Genomic DNA, 21841 nt, shown 5'->3' on the forward strand with positions numbered 1-21841 from the left:
TAACTTCAGGAGAGAAACCACCAAGAAGTCCTGCTTGCTCAACAGAAACATTCTCACAGACTAGAGAAAGATTTGTTATCTCTGAAGGCCACTCTGGCTGTGCCCCAGATATAACCAACCCAAGCCACTGGGAGTGACGCCCTCCTCCTGCAAACGGCAAGGTCACCCCCCGCAGGGAGACAGGAAGTGGACAAAACTGGGCAGCCGCACTGAGATCCGCCAGCCCTCGCCCTCAAGCACTGATTGAGAACCATGATGCTGGTGCCAAACATTGACCCTCTCGACTCCCATTTTCACTTTCTTCCTTGGGCTGGGCTGGTAGTCAGGGTGACGTGTTATTCCAGTGGGAACTCACGTGTAATGGCACTGGCCGCCCCAGGTGCTGTCTCTCTCACATAGGTGTGGCTAAGCCTCCTGGCAACCATGTCCAGATAAGCGAGGCCCAGAGAGGGCGAGTGAATTATTCCTGGAGACACAGCCTGGGAAATGTGATCATGGCCTTGTCTGGAAGATATATCCACCACATTGATTCATTCATTCTCTTAATAACTTTTCACTGAGCATCCACGACTCAGCGGACACCATGCTAAGGAGCTGGGACTCGGGGGTGAAGAAAGCAAACATGACCCCACTGGGTTGAAGGCTTACTGTCTTCGGGTGGAACAGATAGATACTCAAGTCATCTCACAGATATATCATGCAATGGGGAAAAACTACATTAGAGGCCATAATAGAGAATCATAGGGTAATTGCACGGATTAGGGGGTCAGTGTCATTGAGAAAGTGAGGATACCGTTGAGAACTGAAGGATGAACTGGAGCCAGCCACGTGAAGAATGAAGGCAAGAATATTCCAGGCAAAGGGAAGGGCATGTGCAAAACTCTCAGGAAAAAAGAGCAGGAGTGAGAGGTGGGGGGGGGGGGGGGAGGGGCATATCTGGGAAATGACAATGTCCTGGGGGAGCTAGACTGGAACAGCAAGGGGCAGGCTGGCTCTGAATTAGCACCCTCTCCCCAGCATAGAGCCCGGTGCCTCAGACAGGCTGGAACAGCAGGCAGGGGCAAGGTCACACAAGAACCCGGAGGCCAAACAGAGCGTCCGATGTTCTCCACACTAGGGGAAGCCACTGGAAGGGTTTAAGCAGAGGTCTGATAGGTCGGTAGGAGTTCACCAAGCTGCAAAGGAGAGCCACTGAGCAGTCCCGCCCAGACAAAGGACAGGACCCAATTTACACATCAGAAGGATCTCAATCATGGCTGGGATGGCTCCTCAGCTCATCCTGAGGTGTGACTGTGGTCACTGGATAGTAAGTGTCCCCAAAAGCTAAGCATTCTCTGCTGGTTATGTGGGAGGTGAACACCTTTGAGAAAAAGCAAGACAAAGCAGCAAACGACAGGATGACAGGACGTGTTGACAGGGCATCGGACAGATGCGCGCCTGTCGGCAGATGAAAAATTGTCCCGGAGAACGCCTCGCTAGGGTCATGGCTTGTTGCTAATGTCAAGCCAATAGGAAAACACAATTATGTGCTTCACTGATACTATATAAGACATAACCAAGATAGTGCGTAAACACTACGCGCTCCATCCCAGAGAGGTGAGGCAGCTCACCGCGGAGCCGAGGGAGGAAATGCCTGCCCTGCACAGGTGGTGGCCACGCCCCTCAGTGCCTTTTTGTTTTTTGTCTCATTGAAAATCAAGCCAGGCTCTTAGGCATCCACAGACAGATTTTGCAAGGAAATTTTAAAATGAACTACCCCAGGTGTTTGAACATGCATTATTTTAATCCCATAAACAGGTAAGCACTGCTGGTCCCATTTTGTCGATGAGAAAATTGAGGTCCAGAGATATGAAGCGACTTCCCACATGCCCGTGCTCCCCTCTGCATCCTCAGCACCTGACACTGTCACCTCTTCCGATGCCTTTGCACAGGCTGTTCCTTCTACCCAGAATGCTTTTCTCTACCTTCTTCATGCGGCAAATTCACCTTCAAGCATAGGCCAGACGCCTCCTTGTCTGAGAAGTCTCCCCTGACTACCCCCAGCCTGTCCTGGTGGTCCCACCCCACCCCCATGCGGAAGTGTTCATTTTTGCCTGTCTCTCTATTAAGACAATGGCTCCTCAAGGACAAGAAGCAGGCCTTACTCACCTGATCACACTTGGCGTCTACTGCAAAACCCAGAAGACGGCAGGCAGCGAATGTGCTTTGGATGGCTGAACAGATGAATGAAGAAATGAAGTAACTCTTAATATGAGTTGAGAAGCCAGGATTGGGTCCCAGGTCAATAGAATTCCAAAGCATATCTCTTGGCCAGTGTGTGTGTGTGTGTGTGTGTGTTATATGAATCAGTCAGAAAATGTGTGTGTGTGTGCGCGCACGCGTGTGTTATATGAATCAGTCAGAAAATGTCCAGAGACGTGGACTAGATTACAAAACCCAGTGAGGGATTCATTCATTCCTCCAAAAGGGACGCGGGAAAGCAGCGCCACTCAGGGAAATAGAACGTGAAGATGGGTAACAAGTTAACCAAACCCTTTTCCCTTTTGCACCAGAATTTCACCCTTGCCAGTTGTCTAGAATCATTCCCCTGGAAACCTGGTGAAGTTAGGATGTTAACTATGTTACTAGGCAACTCTACTTATAGTAAAAAATAAAAAAAAAATGACCCCTGATTGGTAAGTTGCACCTTGACTGGAAGAAACTATAAATAACTTCTAACTATCTGATAGAGAAGCCATGCTTTAGGTTTTCCTGAGCACATGCCCCTTGCAGGGACCCTGGAGAGTGTGGAACTGTGACACGCGATCTGAGCCCTTTGGGGAGTAAGGTTTCTAAGCCAGGGTGGCTTCCAAGCTCACCCTCTGTGGGTCTCATTCCCTTGCACCTGAGCTAAAACCCGGGCTGGGGCAGCGCTGGCAAAGAGCAGCGCCCTGGCCACCTCCGCGGGCGGCTGCAGAGACCGAGGAACTGGCCGTGTGCTCTGCGGGGAGGTGGTGATTCCTGTCTCGACTTCTTCAAGGAGGCAGGTACCAAGTGTCACCTGTGTGAGGCTTGTGAGTCTGCGTATTTAACATTTTTTTTGTTTTTTTTTTTCTTTTATTTATTCATTTTAGAGAGGAGAGAGAGAGAAAGAGAGAGAGGGAGGGAGAGAGAGAGAGAGAGATAGAGAGGGAGAGGGAAAGGGGCAAGGAACAGGAAGCATCAACTCTCATATGTGCCTTGACCAGACAAGTACAGGGTTTTGAACCGGTGACCTCAGTGTTCCAGGTCAACACTTTATCCACTGCACCACCACAGGTCAGGCATATTTAAAGGAACCTTAAAGAGTCCCTGTGGGAGCTGCAGTGACAGCAAAAGGAATGGATACAAGAGAGAGAAGAGACCTTCCCATCCAGAACCGCTACCCCCATTCTGAACTGGAAAGCTCCTTAGGCTCTACTGTTTATAAGAAACTGGGATGGGGCCTATACTCACTGTCCTATGAGGGACCACGGTGACCTGAGTGGCACCTGGCAGCAGCAATGAGAAAGGGGATGACTTAATCTCCCAGAGGCCTCGCCACAACCTAAGATGCCAGTGTAGGTCACGTGAGAAAACAGGTTCAGTGAGGTCACATGATAGGTCCAAAGCCACACAGCTTGTAAGTGCCAGGATAGGAACCCAGACACTCCCACTGAACTCCAAAGTGGCATCTGAAGCCACTATCTGGTTTTGCATAAAAATCAACTTACAGGCCCTGGGGGGTTGGCTCAGTGGTAGAGCGTCGGCCTGGCATGCAGGAGTCCCGGGTTCGATTCCCGGCCAGGGCACACAGGAGAAGCGCCCATCTGCCTCTTCACCCCTCCCCTTCTCCTTCCTCTCTCTCTCTCTCTTCCCCTCCTGCAGCCAAGGCTCCATTGGAGCAAAAGTTGGCCCGGGCGCTGAGGATGGCTCCATGGCCTCTGCCTCAGGCGCTAGAATGGCTCTGGTTGCAACAGAGTGATGCCCCAGATGGGCAGAGCATCGCCCCCTGGTGGGCGTGCCGGGTGGATCCCGGTCGGGCGCATGCGGGTGTCTGTCTGACTGCCTCCCTGTTTCCAACTTCAGAAAAATACAAAAAAAAAAAAAAAATCAACTTACAGCTCAGGTGGACTTACAGAACAAGAAAGCATGGAGGCGGGTGGAGGAGCCTTTTTAAAGAAGGGAGGTGGCGTCCAATAGGCACTCAATAAATATTTGCAGAACAAATAAGCTAGAATAAATTTTTTTAAATCCCAGGTCATCAAGTTCAGTTCAAGTCAAAACACAGCACAATGGAACAACAGGATTTATGGATCTGAGCTTGATCCTGGGTGATGCTACGAGTTAGATTCGTTTCCAACAAGTTTCTAAATCATTCCGGCAAATTAGGCCCTACTCTGAGATAAGCACGCATTAATTAGCTATAATGTGAAGGCATTCTGTTCACAAATGATGTCTGAAGTAGAAAACCAAGACAGGAGGCCCAGCTGGGAGCTCCCCGGCCCCCAGAAGAACCGATGCACCAACAGTGAGAACCAGGCCAGGCGGGCCCACTGCTCCGCCCCTGCGGAGGGCGGGGCATGCAGAGGGCGGGGCACCTGGCCCGGCAGGTGGGCCTTGCGGGACAGAGGCACGGAGGGAGCACAGTGCAAGCCCAGCGCTTGCTGACCAGCTCCTCTGCCGCCCTCTGTAACCTGACCTGTTTGGATCTGACTCGCAAAACGGGGACACGTGTGCCTAGCATAGTTCTCACGAAGACTTATTAATGAGATGATATGAGCGAAGGCAGCGGAGATGCGGGGAGGGCTCAGAGAATAACGTGGGCTTACTTCTACCCCACTTCTCTCCATAAAATAGCACACATTTTAAAAATAAAAATCCATTAGAGGGGAGATTTGGTTTAAAATGGCGGATAGAGCACACACTTTATACCTGTCCTCCCTCCCAGTCCCCCACGCTTTTCCTTTACCGTCTAATATATTCCCGTGTATCGCACAGACAATGAAAACAGCGTTCAAAATAAAGAATGGGGGTACTCAAGATAAAGGGGGGGGGAAGGGGTAAAATGAAACCGGGGTTGAGCTAATGAGCGACAGACGTGCCATGATGACCGATGTTATGCCTGCAAGTGACCCGCTCGTTTGCCTCTGAGTCTCCTGGTTGAAGGTGAAGAGATGGTGGAAGGCAAAGCCTTAGGCACTGACCTGCACTGAGGTGGGGGCAGAGCAAGGAGCCACCTGAGGAACGTGACAGGGCTCCAGCCCCAGAGGGGACTCCCCGGGGCGTGTCCCAGAGGCTCCAGCGGAAGTCAGTCTGGAGTTCTCCCCACCACACAGGACAATGTGTGACATCACAGCCCGAGAACTCTAGAGCCTGCTGTGGAATATGCAGGAGAACTCCTTCGGCCCCAGGAAATTCCACGCGTTATGACTCTTCCCCACTCCGCTAGGAGCTAGGAGGTAAAGAAGCAGTTATCCCGCAGCCCTCACTCGCATTGTGAGATAAAGAACCTTCCGCCAGTGACTCCGAGTCGCTAAAAATCATGCTGACCCTGGTCTGGGGAACAAGAGGAAGGTGAGTTTCCTCCTCAAGATGCATCTCCCTGAAATGGACACGGGGGTGCTCCCCTTTAAAATATATATATTTTAATATTTTAATGGTTTTAGAGAAAAAGAAAGAGAGAGAGAAACATCCATTTGTCGTTCCACTTATTTATGCATTTACTGATTGCTTCTTGTGATCTGACCGGGGATCAAACATGCAACCTTGGTGTATCGGGACGATGCTCTAACCTACTGAGCTACCCAGCCAGGGCAGATGATGCTCCCTTTTCTATGCATTCACCCCCCCAACAGCGGGGACTGCTGGTTGCTGGGCTCACAGCTACCGCCTCTACTGGGAACTGCTGCCTGACACAGGGAACTACCGCAGCCAATGACGATGAGTGGTGCAAGAATCAAAGGCCTGGGCAGCCCCTGGCCTGGACTCCATTTGGGACAACTGAAGGGCCAGCCCGCTCCAGAGCTCCCTGTGAGATGCTTTCATCAGTAACCACATTCCGGGCCGGCATCTCCCTCTGCCCAGCTACGCTTCCTCTATCCCTTAGAGGTGGACCTCCTGAGAACGTTCCCCCAAAGAGATCTTCCACAGGCAACTCTCCAACTGAGTCTGTGTCCAGGGAACGCACTGTAAGATTCTCTCCAAGCGGAAAGAGACTCCCGCACGACCTACAGGGGGCCTTAGGAATGAAGAAGGCAGGAGCCCCTAGGACACCTGACCCTGTCCCAGCCAGAGCGACATGCCCCAAGCCAGCAGTACATCCTGATCATCTCACACCAAGGAGGCAAAGCCCTCCCGTAATCTAGTCTAGAGCTGTGTTTTCTAGACCAGCAGCATTGGTATCATCGACCAGCTAGCAGAGCGCATTTTCAGCCCCTCCCCAGACCTACCGAGAACTCTGAGAGAGGCACCCAGCAATCTGTGCTTTAACTGTCCTCCGGGCTATTCTGTTGCACTCAAGTTTGAGAAGCAGAGAGTTCCCAGGAAAAATCAGTCATTAAATGTTCCCGTCAGCAGAAGACCAACATGCAGTTGCTGACAATGGTCTGAATCCAGCAACAGGGAACATTCCATACTTTCCACCACACTTGGGGCTCCAAGGTCCTCCGCTACCTAAAACCCAACAGGCTGGCCTGCAACACTTCTTTACGATGACCTCTGCTGGTGTCCCAGCTCCCTTGCAGGCAGGCCTCCTCACCCTGGGCAGACAGTCGCCCCAAACCATCCTCCAAACCATATTGGAATGGCTGCGCCCTCTACCTAGAATGCCCTCCCCACCATTCTACACGGTCCCCATGTCCCGCCTGGCATTTCCTAGAAGGCTCTGCCATGTGAAGTCTTCCCACACCCCTGGCCCTGGCACTTCCCCAGACAATTATATATTTAATTATGAATTACATTTTCAGTCAACATGTTTCAGATCCACACAGCCTCTCCTCCAGCAAAGACGAGTTTCCCACTGAGTCACTGAGCCTTCTTCAGGACAGGACTGAAACCCCTAGCACACAGTAGGCACTCAATAGAGACCTGTTGAACATCCACCAACCAGCGGGGAAACAGGTAATTACATCTTGAAAAAGCTGCAACTTTGTTGCTCACTCCAGCAGGCACAAGAAATCACAAGTGTACCACAGCAAGTTTAAGCTTCAGGATAATTGATCAGAATTTATTATCCTGCCGTTATACAACATGTTTTCACTAAGATATAAAATTACAATTTACCACGACTCATTAAGTTAATAATTACTTACCGTATGTTTTTACTGCAGCTTCCAAATCATGTTGAAAAGCCACTGTGTAGGTTTCTGGTCCGTGTAAATAGGATGACTGTGGACCACGTGGACAGAGGATTTACTGACCGGGAGACACGGAACGCAGACACTGGACAGGAAGCATGAATCCCAAAGCTCTACCACACTCACCACCATCACTGTTCAGTTTACCTGAACCACACTTTCTAGGTCCGTGGTTCTCCAATAGGGGCAACTTTTATCCCCCAGGGGATACTTGGCCAAGTCTGGAGACATTTTTGGTTATTATGCCGAGAGAGAGACTGCCACTGGCATCTAGTTGGTAGAGACCAGGGAGGCTAAAAAACATACTATAATGCATGGGACAACCGCCACCACACGGAATTATCAGGTCTAAAATGTCAATGTGCTAAGGCTGGGAAACACTGTTCTAAATGAAAGGGAACTTCCATGTCTGTTACTTCAATCTGAGCTTCCTGGTAATAATCTGAAAAGGGCATTAGGTCCGCTTGTACGGGTGAGGAAACTGAGACCTGGAGTGGTTTAAATGATGTGCACAAGGTCACCAGCCCACGCCAGTGAACGGTGCAGCCGCGGGTTGAACCAGTCTTCTCTGCCTCCCACTCACATTCGAGAACGAAACAGAAAGATGCAGAGGAAATGAGCAGCTCCCTGTCGATTCATAATCCTGAACAGCCTAACAAGAGAGCTGCTCAGATTGGAGGCTCGGGAAAATCCGATCCAGAGGTACAGGGACGAGCAGCCAGGTATCAGGAAGGCCCCCTGCATGGCAGGGAGGGCCCGTTCTCCAGCAGCCCCCATTGAAACAGGTTCCCCTCACATTTTAACTTGCAATCGCGCTGCTCTTTGTGAATAGAAATGAACGCAGTGCCTGCTGGGGCTGAGCGATGTATATGCCTGATTTCCAGCCCTGCTGGCAGGCAACCTCACAGAGGGGGGCGGGAAGAGGAGTAGCCGATGTGCCCATTCTGCAGAAGAGGAGCCTGAAGCACAGGGAAGTTATTAACGAGCCTGTGCAGCTGATGGTAAGGCAGCATTCAAACCCCCGTCTGCTGCGCTCCAGAATCTATGCTGAGAGCAGTTCCAGTGAAATCAGAGAAGCAAAGCAGATGGCCCTATGGAATCACACAGAGCTGACAGTCACTCTGTAGGGGAGTCCCTGGCACAAGGATGTAGCCTGGGGCCTTGTCCTGCGCACACAGACTCAAATCTTCTCCCAACTTACTGGCTGCTTCCTGCGTGCGCCGGGCTCTGTCCCCTGGGCCTTTCTCTGTCAAGGATGACCCTCTAGGAATGGCAGGTCAGCCAAAAGACACCTGGCCCCTGCCCTGCCGTGGAATCGATGCACTCACCAAAGTCTTCAGACTGTAAGAGCTAAACAGATGCTAAGCTCCTCAAGCCATAGAGTGCAACAGACTTCCCTGAATCCATTCATTCATTCATTCATTCAGTGAATACAGGGTGGGGCAAAAGTAGGTTTACAGTTGTGAATACACAAAACAGTTTATTCTTGTATTATTATTTATTAATTACTGTATTATTTTTCATTTAACCAATTGTAAACCTACTTTTGCCCCACTCTGTATTTATTGAGCATCTATAGGCCAGTCCAGCACTGGGAATACAAAAGTAAAGATAGAGACGGTTAACTGCCCTGGAAGGCCCATCTCCTCAAAACACATCTTCCTTGCTGGGTGCACCACACTCTACAGTTATATAGGACATACCCAGCCTTCACTTCCTTATATTTCCACAGCACAGCTCCCCATCTCACTAGGCTCATGGTCACTGATTGGTTCAAAGAAGGCCACTGCCATGCTCAAGGTCACCCAGTGGACTGGGGCAGCGGTGCCAGGCCTGCTTCTCCTGAGCCTGATGAGGTATAGAAGTGTGGTCCTAGAGGACTGCTCAAGACAGGTCAGGGGGAGGGACGTAGGGAACACATTTAGATGGAAAGTGAAAAAGAGCCCCTAACAGAAATACCGGCATCCTTCCAGAGTCCCTGGGGCAGGCGTGTCAGCTCAGAGCTCACCTGGCCCAGGGCTCTTTCCACAGGACCCGCCCACCGCCACCTGTGTCCCTGCACAAAGAAGCTGTGGGGACCTCGCCCAGCAGGGACGCTGAGCAGGCCTCACATATCTCAGCTCCAGATGAGGCAGGACTGGCAATTCCCACGTGAGGGATTTCCAGCCCACGGAGACTGCAGTCATTCATAACCAAGCTCGTCTCGATCCCATCCAGGTACGAGAGGCTGTGTTCAGAGCTGTGTGGGTGGGTGGAGAGTTGAATCATTCACCCACCAGCACATACTTCCTGAGTAATTATGGGTCAGGCACTGTGCCAGGTGCTGGGCACAGTTCCTGCCCGCTGGGAGCCCACAAAACCGGTATACAAACAACCAAACCTGCTTCGCACGGCGTGGCTGCTGGACCAGCAGCAGCAGCATCTGGGAGCTCATTAAACATGCAAGTTCTCAGGGCCCCAGCCAAGACCGACCGAACCGAGTCTCTGGGGGAGGAGCCCAGGAGTTTGTTTTTTAAATCTTGCCAGATGATTCTTAATGTGCACAGAAATTTGAGAACTGCTCGTCTAGACCACAAGGCCTTCCCCCAACCTTCCTCTTCAAAATTGCAAACAGCACCTGGCCTTGGCACCCCTAACCCTCTTCCTGGCTTTATTTTTCTCCATAGTTGTATTGCCATCGGCTCCCATACCACAAATTTCACCCACATACTTGGGACTTCCACACTAATATATAAGCCACAGAGGGCAGCAATCTGAGTTACTTTTGTTTACTGCTATAGCATCGGTTGCCTAGCACAAAGCGATGCTCAATAACTGTTGATTGATTGGCGGATGGCAGACCATGCCGAATCTTGTGCAGTACCAGTTGGGGGCTAGCCTATAGCCTGGAGGAAGAAAGAAGGTGGTTGGTCATGGAGAACTGAATGTCTTGAGAAAGTGTTGGCCTTGAAGGATGTTTGGACCAGTGATCAAGGATGCTTGAAACACAGAGATGCTAAGCCTCTTCCCAGGATATGTTCCAGGTGGTTGATACCATCCTTATATAATTCATAGCTGGTACATGCCAAGAACTGTCCTAGCCTACATGAGTGTTGCCTTCAAGAAGACACTGAGGCTCAGAGATATTAAATTATTTGTCCCACCCACAAAAAGACTTGTATAAGAATGTTCACTGAAGTTTTATTTATAATAGCTCCAGTCTGGAAACAAATCCAGTGTCTATCAGCAGATGACTAGATAAACCAACTGTGTTATATCATACAATGTAATATAACTTAGCAATAAAATGCAACAAACTACCGGTATACACAACATGATAAATCTTAGTCACTGTGTTGAGCAAAAAGAAGCCAGATGAAAAATATGTATGTTGCATATGAAGTTCTACAACTTAAATATACTTAGCACACTTAAACTGGACTTCAACAAAGCTTGATAATAGAAATCAGAGAAGCAGTTTACCCTAGAAGAGGGGAAAGGGTGTTAATTAAAAAGGTGTATGAGGGAAATTTCTGGGGTTATGGAAAAGTTTCTAGATCTGGAATGAGATGGTGGTTGCTATAAAAACCACTGTACACTTAAAATTTGCATTTTATTGTATGTAAATCATATCACAATAAAAAAAATGAGCTAAGAAATCACAAAGACACAAATGGAGATTTGAACCCAGGTTTGCCCAAACCAATGGCTAATTTACATGAGTCTGCCATAGAAGAGCGGGGAGCCCCGGGCAGTGCCCCAGTGTGGTAAAGTGCCCTGCCACAATCTCAATAAAGGGTATTCACAGTTACCCTAGGAAGATGTCACAGCCCCCAAACCCTAAAACGCACCAGAGGCTTGTGGGGAGGCCAAATCAGTGTCAAGCTGAGAGTCAAGAAACTTGGGTTCAGGCCTCAGCTCTGTTCTTTACTTGCTATGTAACCTCTAAGTCTACTAATCCGTGGCTCAGTTTCCCCTTCTGTGAAGCAAGGAAAAAAAAATGGTTCCCAGTATGGTGCCACAGATCCTAGGGGCCTCAGGACCACAAGCACCTATGCTCACCAAGCACTGTTATTACTTGAAAAAGGAACATGCCTGCCTCATATATGGTAAGCTATTTTTCAAATGCATGCTCATATTATTGTGATTAATAAAATACACATTCATTTCAAAGCAAAAACGACACCATGCCGCTTTTTGCCATTGTGTATTTTCTCAAACAAAAGATACCAAACGAACAGCCACTGCTCATGACTTTGGTTTAAAGAGGCTGGAATCTCCATGTAGAGGATCGCTAAGGGGACAGTCACCAAGGGAACGGTCGCCAAGGGCCCTTCCAGGTCAACTGCGCAGTGGCTGTCCGGCATCATTTGGGCAAATGCTTGCCCTTGGTGTTTCTCAGGCCTGGGTCCCTGTAGGGACAAGCCTGCTGCCAGGACTTTAAGGACCCAGTTCCCAATGTGCGGGCTATGTCCTGGTTCTGCAGCCCAGTGTGTCAGCCCTAAGTGTGGTGTCGCTGCTGCCCCTTCATTTCCTCTCCAATTCTCATAGTGACCAGCTGAAGGATGGAGCCTTGGCGTTTCCCTCCCCAATCTCTCACCATCAGCTTCTGGTCATAATGTGCCCCATCCCCCAGTCACCACTACTGAAGGCCACTGTCCACTTAAGATCTGCTACTGACAGGCCTCTGACCCACCCCTAGCTAAGCCAAGTGACTTTCCCTTCCTCCCCACGCCAGAGCCTGAAAGATTGAGAAGCTTGTCTGATATCCAAGTGCAAGGTCAGAGCTTTCTGTCACCCATCCTACTGGCTCAGTTGGCCACACTCCTCCACCTGGACACACCCTCAGCTCTGGGCCGGGCAGTGGTCCTAGATCACAAACAGAAGCCAGAATCACTGCTTTCTCATTCCCAGTGCCTTCCCCTGCTGGCCCGGGGTTCACATTGGTTCTTGGTGCTGAGTCAGAGCTTTGCAGAGCATCAGAATGAGCAGGGCCCTCCGCTGAGCGTTAGCTCCCAGAGGCCCCTATATAGGACTGCCCGCTGTAGAGAGGTTCACAGAAACACCACTCCCAAAAGGAACACTCCCTGGCCTAGAGGCACCCATTCACCCTGACTTTGAGGCACAAATTCCCAATCCCCAGGCATGTCCCCAAACCAGAGGCTGGAGGCCTGCCAACTTCATATTTTAAAAAATAACAAACCCAAGGGCAGAAGAGAGGCCAGCCGCCCCCATACCTAACTGTCCTCTCCTCCCTGAAGACTCCGCTTGCTACTTTTAATCAATTTTCCCTCTATCAGACTGGAAGCAGGCTGAGATCCAGCCTCCTCTGGAGGACACAGGCCATCTACCTCTTTGGCTTCTAACTTTGCGGGCCGCCGGACAAATGATAACCACCTCCATCCTCTGAGAGACCTCCGTCGCCACCCACCCCCACCGCCACCCAACGCGGCGCCCCACCCAGGCTCTGTGGCCCCGAACCCCATGCCCAGCCACCGGCAAACGGCAGAGGGTCTTTGCCGGGGCTACTCCGGAAGCCCCTCCCCGGGGCCTGAGGACTCACTCAGAGGCCCAGCCCAGGCCCTGCGTTCTGCATAAGGACGCCCCTTTCGGCAGCGCCCCCACAGCAAGGGGCACGATGAAAAAGCCAGTGAAGTAGGATGGGGCTGAGACCCTGCGAGGGCCGCGGATCCAACCACCGACGCGCACTCACCATCCAGCGCCACCGAAACCCCGCGTCTGAGCCAGGGCCACGGGGAAACCCACGCGCACGGTTCAATCCGGGCTCCGAGTGACGAAAAGCCGCGCTGGGCTCCAGCCGCCCGGGACGGACGCACCGACCCGTGGATGCACGGACAGTCTCGCCCCTAACTAAGTTTGAAAGTTCCCTCCCGGGCTAAGGAAGCGAGAGGCAGACGGCGCAGGTGCACCTAACGGTCCCGGGCTGGGATCGGTGTGGGGAGCGGGAGTAGGACGCCTGCTGTCCCGGTTTCAGACACGCGAGCTTCCGCCGCGCTCGGCGCGGCGCAGCGCAGCGGGAATCTGGCTGGGGGTTGGGACGGCGATCTGGGAAAGGGAGGGCGGTGTCCCTCACTGCAGCCCCAGTCTGCAAGGACGCCGGTTCCCGGGAGGGGATCGGTCTGGATTGGCCATTGCAAACTCGGAATCCGAGGCCCCGCCAGGCAGTGACCGCCAATTAGTAAATGGCCCAATTAGTGCGTGGCGATGCCTGAGAAGTTAAACCCCGACGCGCAAGTGTGGCTCACCCAGGTGGGGGAGGGGCGGTGCGGGGGCTGTGACTGCCCCCGGGTGACCGCGTGTGACTGTGTGGCCGTCAGGGTGATTAGTGTGTCTTAAGTTCACCGTCCATGGGTGGTTGTGTGTGGCAGTGTGCGCCTGTGTGAGTCATTTTGAGTGCAAGCGTGTGACTGTCGGAGGGACTTCTTTGTGTGACTGCCTCCAGTTGTGACTAGGTGTGACAGTGGATGGGGCATGTAACAGGGTGTATGGCATAGTAGTGTGTGAATGGGTGACTTGTATGCAGCGGTGTGACAGTGGACGTGGGCGAATGACTGCCTGTCATTGTATATAAATGACTGTCAGGGTGACTTGTGTGGGACGGTAAGACAGTGTAAGTAGGAGCGTGATCATCTGTGTGTGACAGTGGGTCAGCTTGTGAATGAATGTGAGACAGTCAAGGGGACGTGGGTGAGTGTGTCACTGTGTCATCGTTTGAGTGACTTCTACCTGTGATAAGAACAACTCAGGGCGTGAGCGTACCCGCAAGGGTATGTGTGTGAGTGGCATGTGTCCGTCGGCGGGGCTGAGGTGTGCGTGTCCCCGCGCGTGGGCACCGCCGGCATCTCCCCGCGTGTATCCCGAGAGTGCCGGCGTCCTGCGCCACCAGGTGACTCCTGCCAGTGCTCCAGCCCGGGACGCTCTGGCCTTGGCGCGGGATCCGAAGGCGCGGGCCGGCCCCCCCGCCCAGCCCCCCACCCCGGCCCCCGCCTACCTTGCCGCAGTGGTAATAGTCCAGGTGAGCCAGGCCGGCCGGCTCGGCCCCGGGCCGCGCGCCCACCGCGGGCGCCGAGGGGTACAGGCGGACGTCCATGGCGGGCGCGGCGGCGGCGGCGGCTCCCGCGGGCAGTGCCTGGGCGGGCGGCGGGTGGGAGTCAGTGTGAGAGCGGGTGTGCGAGCGCAGGGGGCGGGCCGGGGGCGGTGCCCGGCGGAGCGCCCCGCCCCTGCCCAGCCCGCGCGCGCTATTGTTCCGGCCTCAGGCGCCGCCGAGGGCCCGGGGCCCGGGACCCGGGAGGGGGGTCCTTCCTTCAGGCCTTGCCGCCACTGGGTCCCCGGCCTGGCCGCCCGCCCCTGGGGGTCCGGGAGGATTGTGCGCCTGTCCTGGAGACCCTTTCCTGTCCCGCCTTTCGCCGCCGAGGCTGAGAAGAGGGAGAATCCCGTACAACACCCCTCCCCAGAAGTGGAACACTCCTCACCCTAAATATTTAGGGCCACAATAAGCCCCACGTGGCGTGGGGGAGAGAGGGAGGAAGGTGGTGACAGGAACACTTTCGGAGAGTGCTGTCCGTGGGTTGGGGGGCCACCCTACTTGTCACACTGATCTGAGCCCGTGCGAGAAGGGCCCCGGGAGCTTGCTTACACTTAGCCTCTCACTTAAGGTAAGAGGAAACGGAGGCAAGGACTTGTGTCGTCAGTTATGGGGGTCCAGAGGAGCGGGTTCCGCTGCCTCCGGAGTTTCCAAGACTGAAACCATTGGGAGAAGGCAAAAGGAGTGACCCCTTTAACGACAGGGAGAGAGAGGGCCATAGGAATGACCTAGAAACTGAAGTTCTGAGCAGGGGTCCGGAATCTGCCCCACCTCATGGTATCCTGGAAAGAAAGGGGACGGTCCCCGTGGTAGGGCAGAGAGGTGACTGAAACAGGCTCCCTTTCCCACATAACACTCAAAAAGCCCCCTCACTCCTCACATCACCAGGGCGGAACCGACCTGTGGCTCCTCCCCTTTCCCCCCAAGAACGGTCTACACTAGCAGACTCGACTCCCTCACCTCCTATTGACTGCTTCACCACCGTGCTCTGGCTGGGGCTCTCCCACACCCAGGATGCCTGGCTGGGAAGGGCCAACAAGCCAGGAGGCAGAAGTGGATCCGAATGGCACATGGAATTCTATTCGAAAAGAAGGGAGTGAGCCTTCTGCTCACTCAGGAACTAGCTTGGAACTCGGCTCCCAGCTGCTACTTGGGCTGAGCCGGTCCTGGGCCAAGGACCACCATTTGTGATGTGAACATAAAGGGGGCTGCACAGCAGACCTGACAGGCTTGGGTGGCTACGTGGCAAGCCTGACAGACTCGAGTGACTGAAAGAAACCACACGGGATGGTGGATCATAAATTCCTAACTGATCAGATTATGGTGGGTAGTCACATTTCAGGCCCATAGGTTCCTTGGCAAGGCCAGTCTTTACCTTAAACAAACCCTGTCCATTGTTACACATCTAGGATAACATACCTTTGAAATGTCAGGGTAATTTTCTTTTCTCGATCCCTCAGAGGCACCACCACCAGCCCCAGAGCACAAAACCATGTGAGACTTCACTTTCTCTTGTTGCCCACACACCACCTCTATTTACTGTAATAGTTGAATGGAAGCTGTCCTGTACCCAGCAATGTGCAAAAAGTAGGTATCTCTCCCGTTGTACTTTTAATCCAATCCTAGAGATCTCCCACTTTGCTTTCTTCCACTTCCTTAAGCTACTACCAATGGGCTTTTCTTACATTCTCTCCTTTGACTCTAAATGCGCAAAAAAAGAACTTTTAAAACTGTAATTCTCCAAAGCATTGTCTTAATACATTGAGATTTTTTTGCTTCTGGGTCAGGTCTCAGATTTGGTTCAAATAAAATTTTATGAATTTTTTTTGTAGGTTTGGACTTTATTTTGTCAACAGTGACCATAAGGCTCTATTCATACATGATGTGTGAGAAATGCTTTCACTAAGGATTTGGAAACAACAGAGGGAAATTACAGCTCAGAAAGGAAAGAACTTCTAAATAAATTTCAGCAGCCATTGTTTCTAGAAACACATTGCCATATCTCATCAGAAGGAATTTCCCACTGGCCCCTTTCCTTTTTTTTTTCTTTTCCATCTGGACATTTAACTGACCCAGCACTATTTGTTGAAAAGATCACTCACCCCGCCCCTTCTCTGCAGGGTTAGGGTTGTCATAAATTCAGTAGTCCATATGTGCATGGGGCTGTTTCTAAATGCTCTAGTCTGTTCCATTAGACTGTGTTTCAGACTGTCTGGATTGCTATAGCTTTTCAATGTTTCAATGTCCTATAGAAAAGTCTACCTACTTTTCTTCTTCAAGACTGCCTTGGATATTCTCGACCTTCGTGCAGCACTTCCATAGAAGTTTTCACATCAGCTTCTCTCCTTGCTTATACACACACACACACACACACACACACACACACACACACACAAAATCCTGCCGGAAACCTGATTGCTATCACATTGGATTTTTATATCAATTTGGGTAAAATTGACATTTTCAATATTGTCTTTCTATCCATAAACATAGTATGCCTTTTCATTTGTTTAAGGTTTTTGTCTTTTTTTTAAAGTTCTCTCAGGAATGTTTTGTAGTTTTCTATGTAGAGACCTTGTGCATATTTTATTAGATTTAGTCCTGGGTGTTTTATGTTTTTGGTACTATTATAAATGGTTGCTTTATGTGGTGTTTTGTTTGTTGCCAGGACTGTGTGATGGCTTTAAAGCAATTCACAAATTCTTTGACACCCCCCAAGGGTTGGAGTCTAACAGCCTTCCCCTTTAAAAATGTTGATCTTGTCCCACCTGTGGTGGTATTGTGGGTAAAGCATCAACCTGGAATGCTGAGGTCGCTTGTTCGAAACCCTGGGCTTGCCTGGTCAAGGCACATATGGGAGTTGATGCTTCCTGCTCCTCCCCTCTTCTATCTCTGTCTCCTCTAAGAATGAATAAATAAAATCTAAAAAAAAAAAAAAAAAAAAAGTTGGTCTTAATGAAGTGAAGCCACATAGCTTCTGACTCAACATCAAGAAATTTGATACACCTGCTGCCTAACTCTCTCTCGGGGACACTTGCCTTTGAACCCTAAGCTGCTCTGCAGAGACACTGAAACAAAACAAAGCGGGAAATGACTAGCCAGTCCCCAGTTGGGCCAGCCCTTTGCTGTTCCAGCTGCATCCACTGTCTGAATGCAACCACAGGAAAAACCTAAAACATCCAGCTGAGCCTTTCCTGAATCCAAAATGCACAGAAACCAAGAGAGATAATAATGATTACTGTTGTTTTAATCTATGAAGTTTTGAGCTGATTTGTTACTCAGCAATGTGGGTCTGGAACATACACAGAAGTGGATTTTTTTGTATACTACCCATGTATCTATCAACATTGCCAAACTCGGTTTTTCTAACAAACCTATAGATTCTCTGGCTTTTAAAAAATATACACCATATTTTATCTCATCTGTAAAAATAAGAGCTTTAATTTTCCTTCTTCAGTACTTACACACTTGACTTCTTTTTCTTGGCTCATTGCACTGGCTAGTATCGCCAGGACAATTTTGGACAATCCTTGTCTCATTCCTGATCTCCGAAAAAAGGTTATCAATATTTCACCATAAGTACAGTGCTTAATGTAACATTTTGAGGGGTCTTTTTGTGTATGTGTTTTTCTTTTTCATTTCATTTTATATTATTGTGAGTTAGGGAGGTCAATCTTCACAGCAATCTTCTGGGTTGGGAAACAGGACTGCTGTGGCCACTTTACAGATGTGGAGCATGAGGCCCAGGGAGGCATGCTCGACATCACAGTGTGAATAGCAGTACTAACTAGCAGTTCCTAGGCTTGAAGATCCCACCTGGAGCACAGCACCACGAAGGTCTCTGGAAGGTCTGGCAGCGAAGCCCATAAGGGAAGCCATGCAGACCCCGAATCTTGGGCTTGCTCTCTTACAATGGCAGTTGATGAGATAAGAAGTTGATGACTCAATTCTCCCAAAGAAACACCCAGCCTTGTTTATTGTCCTCAGGATGGAGACAGTGCTTGAGCCCCTCTCTCTTCCTCTTGACCCCATGTGGAATCTGTGAGAAGGGAGTCTCAGTTCTCAGCCAGTGACTAGCTGGATCAGGACAGCTTGGTCAGGTCCTGCCTGCAGCAAGGAGTTTATTGGAGAGTGATTCCCAAGACCCACAGGTAGGGGAGTGGGAAAGTGAGACAAAGAAAGGAAGACAGTCAACAAAAGACAAACCACCCCCGCGGACAATCAGAGCTTAACTCCACCAGGGAATTCTGTTAAACGATGTGAAACTGTGCCTCGAGTTATCCTACTGAGGGGCAAGGAGTTGGGGGTCATTATCTACCAACTCCTAAAAGTCTTGGGTAGAAGTCTGCTCCCAGAGGGCTGTAATTCCCAGACAATTCAGCTGCTTCAGCGGGTCAGGACTCTGGCAACCAGCGCAAGACATTGATTAGACAAAGAACTGCGGTAACAACAGTCAGAGTTGGGGTTTTGTGAGCTGAAATAGTGAGGTGTAAATGTGAGTGGAGCATCTGTATTGTCTGCAACAGGGCTCAGACCCATTAATAGAGCAGAACTCTGCTTTCCTTAGTTCATCTCGCTCTGGGGATACGTGTGTGCATGCTTCCGCCCAGGAACTTGGTTGAGAGGGTGGCTGCTGTCTGGGGCAGCAGCTGGGCACTGGTGGGGCCTGTCCATTGTACCCACCACCAGCAGCACTCCAACCTGTCCCAAGGGCAGGGCCAAGAGACACAGCTCCTTCAGGTGCCTAACTCCTACTCATCCTGCAGCGACAGGCTCGACATCACCTCCTTCAGAAGCTCTCCTCTGTGCCCCATTGCACTCTGTACTCACCTCTACTGTGTTTATCCCCCTGTATTTAGCTGATTATTTGTCTGCCTGTCTCCCCAATTCAGCTGTGAGCTTCTTGAGAGCACAAACTATGTCTTGATTATAGTTGAATCTCTCATCTCTGATATGTGCTCAAAAATATTTTTATGTATTTCTTGAACCAACATTTTCCAAAAACTTCTAAGTGCCAGGTACTTTATTTACCTTATCTTTGTTTCATTTTTTAATGTTAATTTTTTTAGCCATTTACTGTAGAAAATTTGGAAAACCAAGGAAAATATAGAATATAGAAAAATATAGTCTGATGAAATAGACAAAATGAGTATGATTAATGAAGAAGAGAAAAGGCTTAGGTCATAGATACAGGAGAGTTTTAAAACCGTAAGATAATAATAAAAACATCTTTACATCAGTATATTTGAAAAGCTAGAGAAAATGAGCAGATTTCTAGAAGAGTATAATTTACCGAAATTATTCTGAAGGAAAACATAAGACACAATTTAAAAAGATCAGTTATCAAAAATTTTCTTCCCCAACTCAGGCAAAATCAGTATAACCTTTACACACAAAACTTGGCAATAGTAGCACAGAAAAATCAAGACTGATTTCAATTATTAACATAAATGCAAAATATTCTTAATGAAATTATCACAAATGGAATTTGTAGCATATTAAAAAATAAATTATGACCTGTTAGAAGTTCTAACAGTTATCTCAGGAATTCAAGGATGGTTCAACATGAATAATATCTATTAACATAACACATAATATCAACAGGTTAGAAGATAAAATCCAGATTATTGCAATGGATGCTAAGAAAGCACTTTAAACTATAATTAATTCATGCCAGAAAACAATCTCTTAGTAGACTAGGAATAAAAATAAACTTTATTAATTGATAAAGAGTATTACCAAAAATTTACAATAAGTATCCTACTTACTGGCTTAACGTTGAAATGTAAGCAGTGTATTTATTGAAGTAAACAAAGAAAAAGATAAAAATGGCTGATTTTAATACTTCTATTTCACATTGATTCCAGAGGTGCTGGACATTTCAATAAGAAAAGACAAAGAAAGAAATAGTAAGATGATTGGAAAGGAAGAGCAGAATCAATCTCTCTCTCTTCCTCTCTCTCTCTCCCTCTCTCTCTGCAGATAACATGATCATCTATGCAGAAAATCCAAAAGGACCTCCAGAAAAAATGAGGTTAGTAAATTCCCTGGATACAAGATAAACGTTCAAAACTGTATCTGTATTCCTACACATTGAGAAATATATATACAGCATATGTTATATAGTCACATAATGTATAAATATTAATATACTCAAAAATGTATATACTCTCAATGGATGTGTGTGTATGTGTGTGTGTATGTGTGTGTGAGCTTGTGTGTGTCAGGGACTAACTGGGAAGGAAGATGAAGGAACTTTCTGGAATGAGCCTAATGTTCTGTATGTTGATACAGTTTCAGGTTACACAGGCAGATGGAGGTGTCAAAACTTAGCAAATGTACATTTAAGATCTGTATATTTGGCCCTGGCCGGTTGGCTCAGCGGTAGAGCGTCGGCCTGGCATGCGGGGGACCCGGGTTCGATTCCCGGCCAGGGCACATAGGAGAAGCGCCCATTTGCTTCTCCACACCCCCACCGGTCGGACGCATGCGGGAGTCTGTCTGACTGTCTCTCCCCGTTTCCAGCTTCAGAAAAAAAAAAAAAAGATCTGTATATTTCATTGCATATAAATTTCAAATCAAAAGAAAAAATGTAAACAAATATTGAACTCTACTGATATGTGGGCTGATATATTTTAGGGGGAGTTAAAAGATGTCTGCGTTTGAAATTTATTTTAAAAAGAGAGAGAGAGAGAGATGAATTGATGGATGGGTAGAGATACAGCTAACTGGATAATTATGTGTTAAAGCCCGGAGAGTAAAATGTTAATGGCCGAACCCAGGTGGTGGGTATGCAGGTGCTCACTGGAATATTCTGTCAACCTCGTTTATTCAACTGTCCTAATAGATACTGAAGGAAGGGGTCTTGCATGTTGTGGTAGCAACTGTGTACAAACATTTGTACTGACACTTCTGCCTATATCCTGCTATTTACGATGCTTTCCCCTTAAAAAAAATCCTTCCTTCCTTCTTTGCCTTTTTCCTTCATTTCATCTAGCAAATAGCAACAAATTGCCAACACTGGGTTGGCAGCAAGTTCCTTCTACGGTTCCCAGACCCCTCCCCCACACCAAGCCCTCCCCCACACCAAGCCCACTGTAGGATCAGTTACTCCTTCCCGTGGACAACTAACTGCCCAGACCTCAACCAAGAGCGGCACCGAGTTGTATGGCGATCACCGCACACAGGAGCCTCACTGTACCATGAACCTTGGAGAGCAAGAACTGGATTTATCTTTGCAGCTCCCTCCACCCCCTGCCACTGCCTGAGCTCCTGGCCTGGTGCACAGTGGATCTTCTGGAAGTGTTTAGAAACAACACAGACATAAAGGGAAAATGTCCTGTGTCCAGCCGGTGGAATTTCAGATTTCTTCCCAAACTTTCCTTAATGGTGTCTGATTGCC

At 49.4% G+C, this 21841-nt stretch overlaps 1 protein-coding gene across 4 annotated transcripts in view; it reads right to left on the reverse strand.

Moving 5' to 3' along the window:
* The window catches only part of TOX2 (TOX high mobility group box family member 2), a 151788-nt gene that overhangs the window by 101068 nt on the left and 28879 nt on the right, over positions 1-21841 (reverse strand). For 2 of the 4 annotated variants that reach the window (XM_066387742.1, XM_066387743.1), the window contains exon 1: positions 14347-14483. The exons of 1 other annotated variant lie outside the window; for it this stretch is intronic. In XM_066387742.1, the coding sequence (XP_066243839.1) occupies positions 14347-14445 (99 nt within the window). In that variant the 5' untranslated portion in view covers positions 14446-14483. Of the gene's footprint in view, positions 1-13047; positions 13337-14346; positions 14484-21841 lie in introns of those variants that run through there. One more of the 4 variants, XM_066387744.1, reaches the window with a different exon arrangement.

The sequence above is a fragment of the Saccopteryx leptura genome, chromosome 5 (genome assembly GCF_036850995.1).
Source record: "Saccopteryx leptura isolate mSacLep1 chromosome 5, mSacLep1_pri_phased_curated, whole genome shotgun sequence".
NCBI lineage: Eukaryota > Metazoa > Chordata > Mammalia > Chiroptera > Emballonuridae > Saccopteryx > Saccopteryx leptura.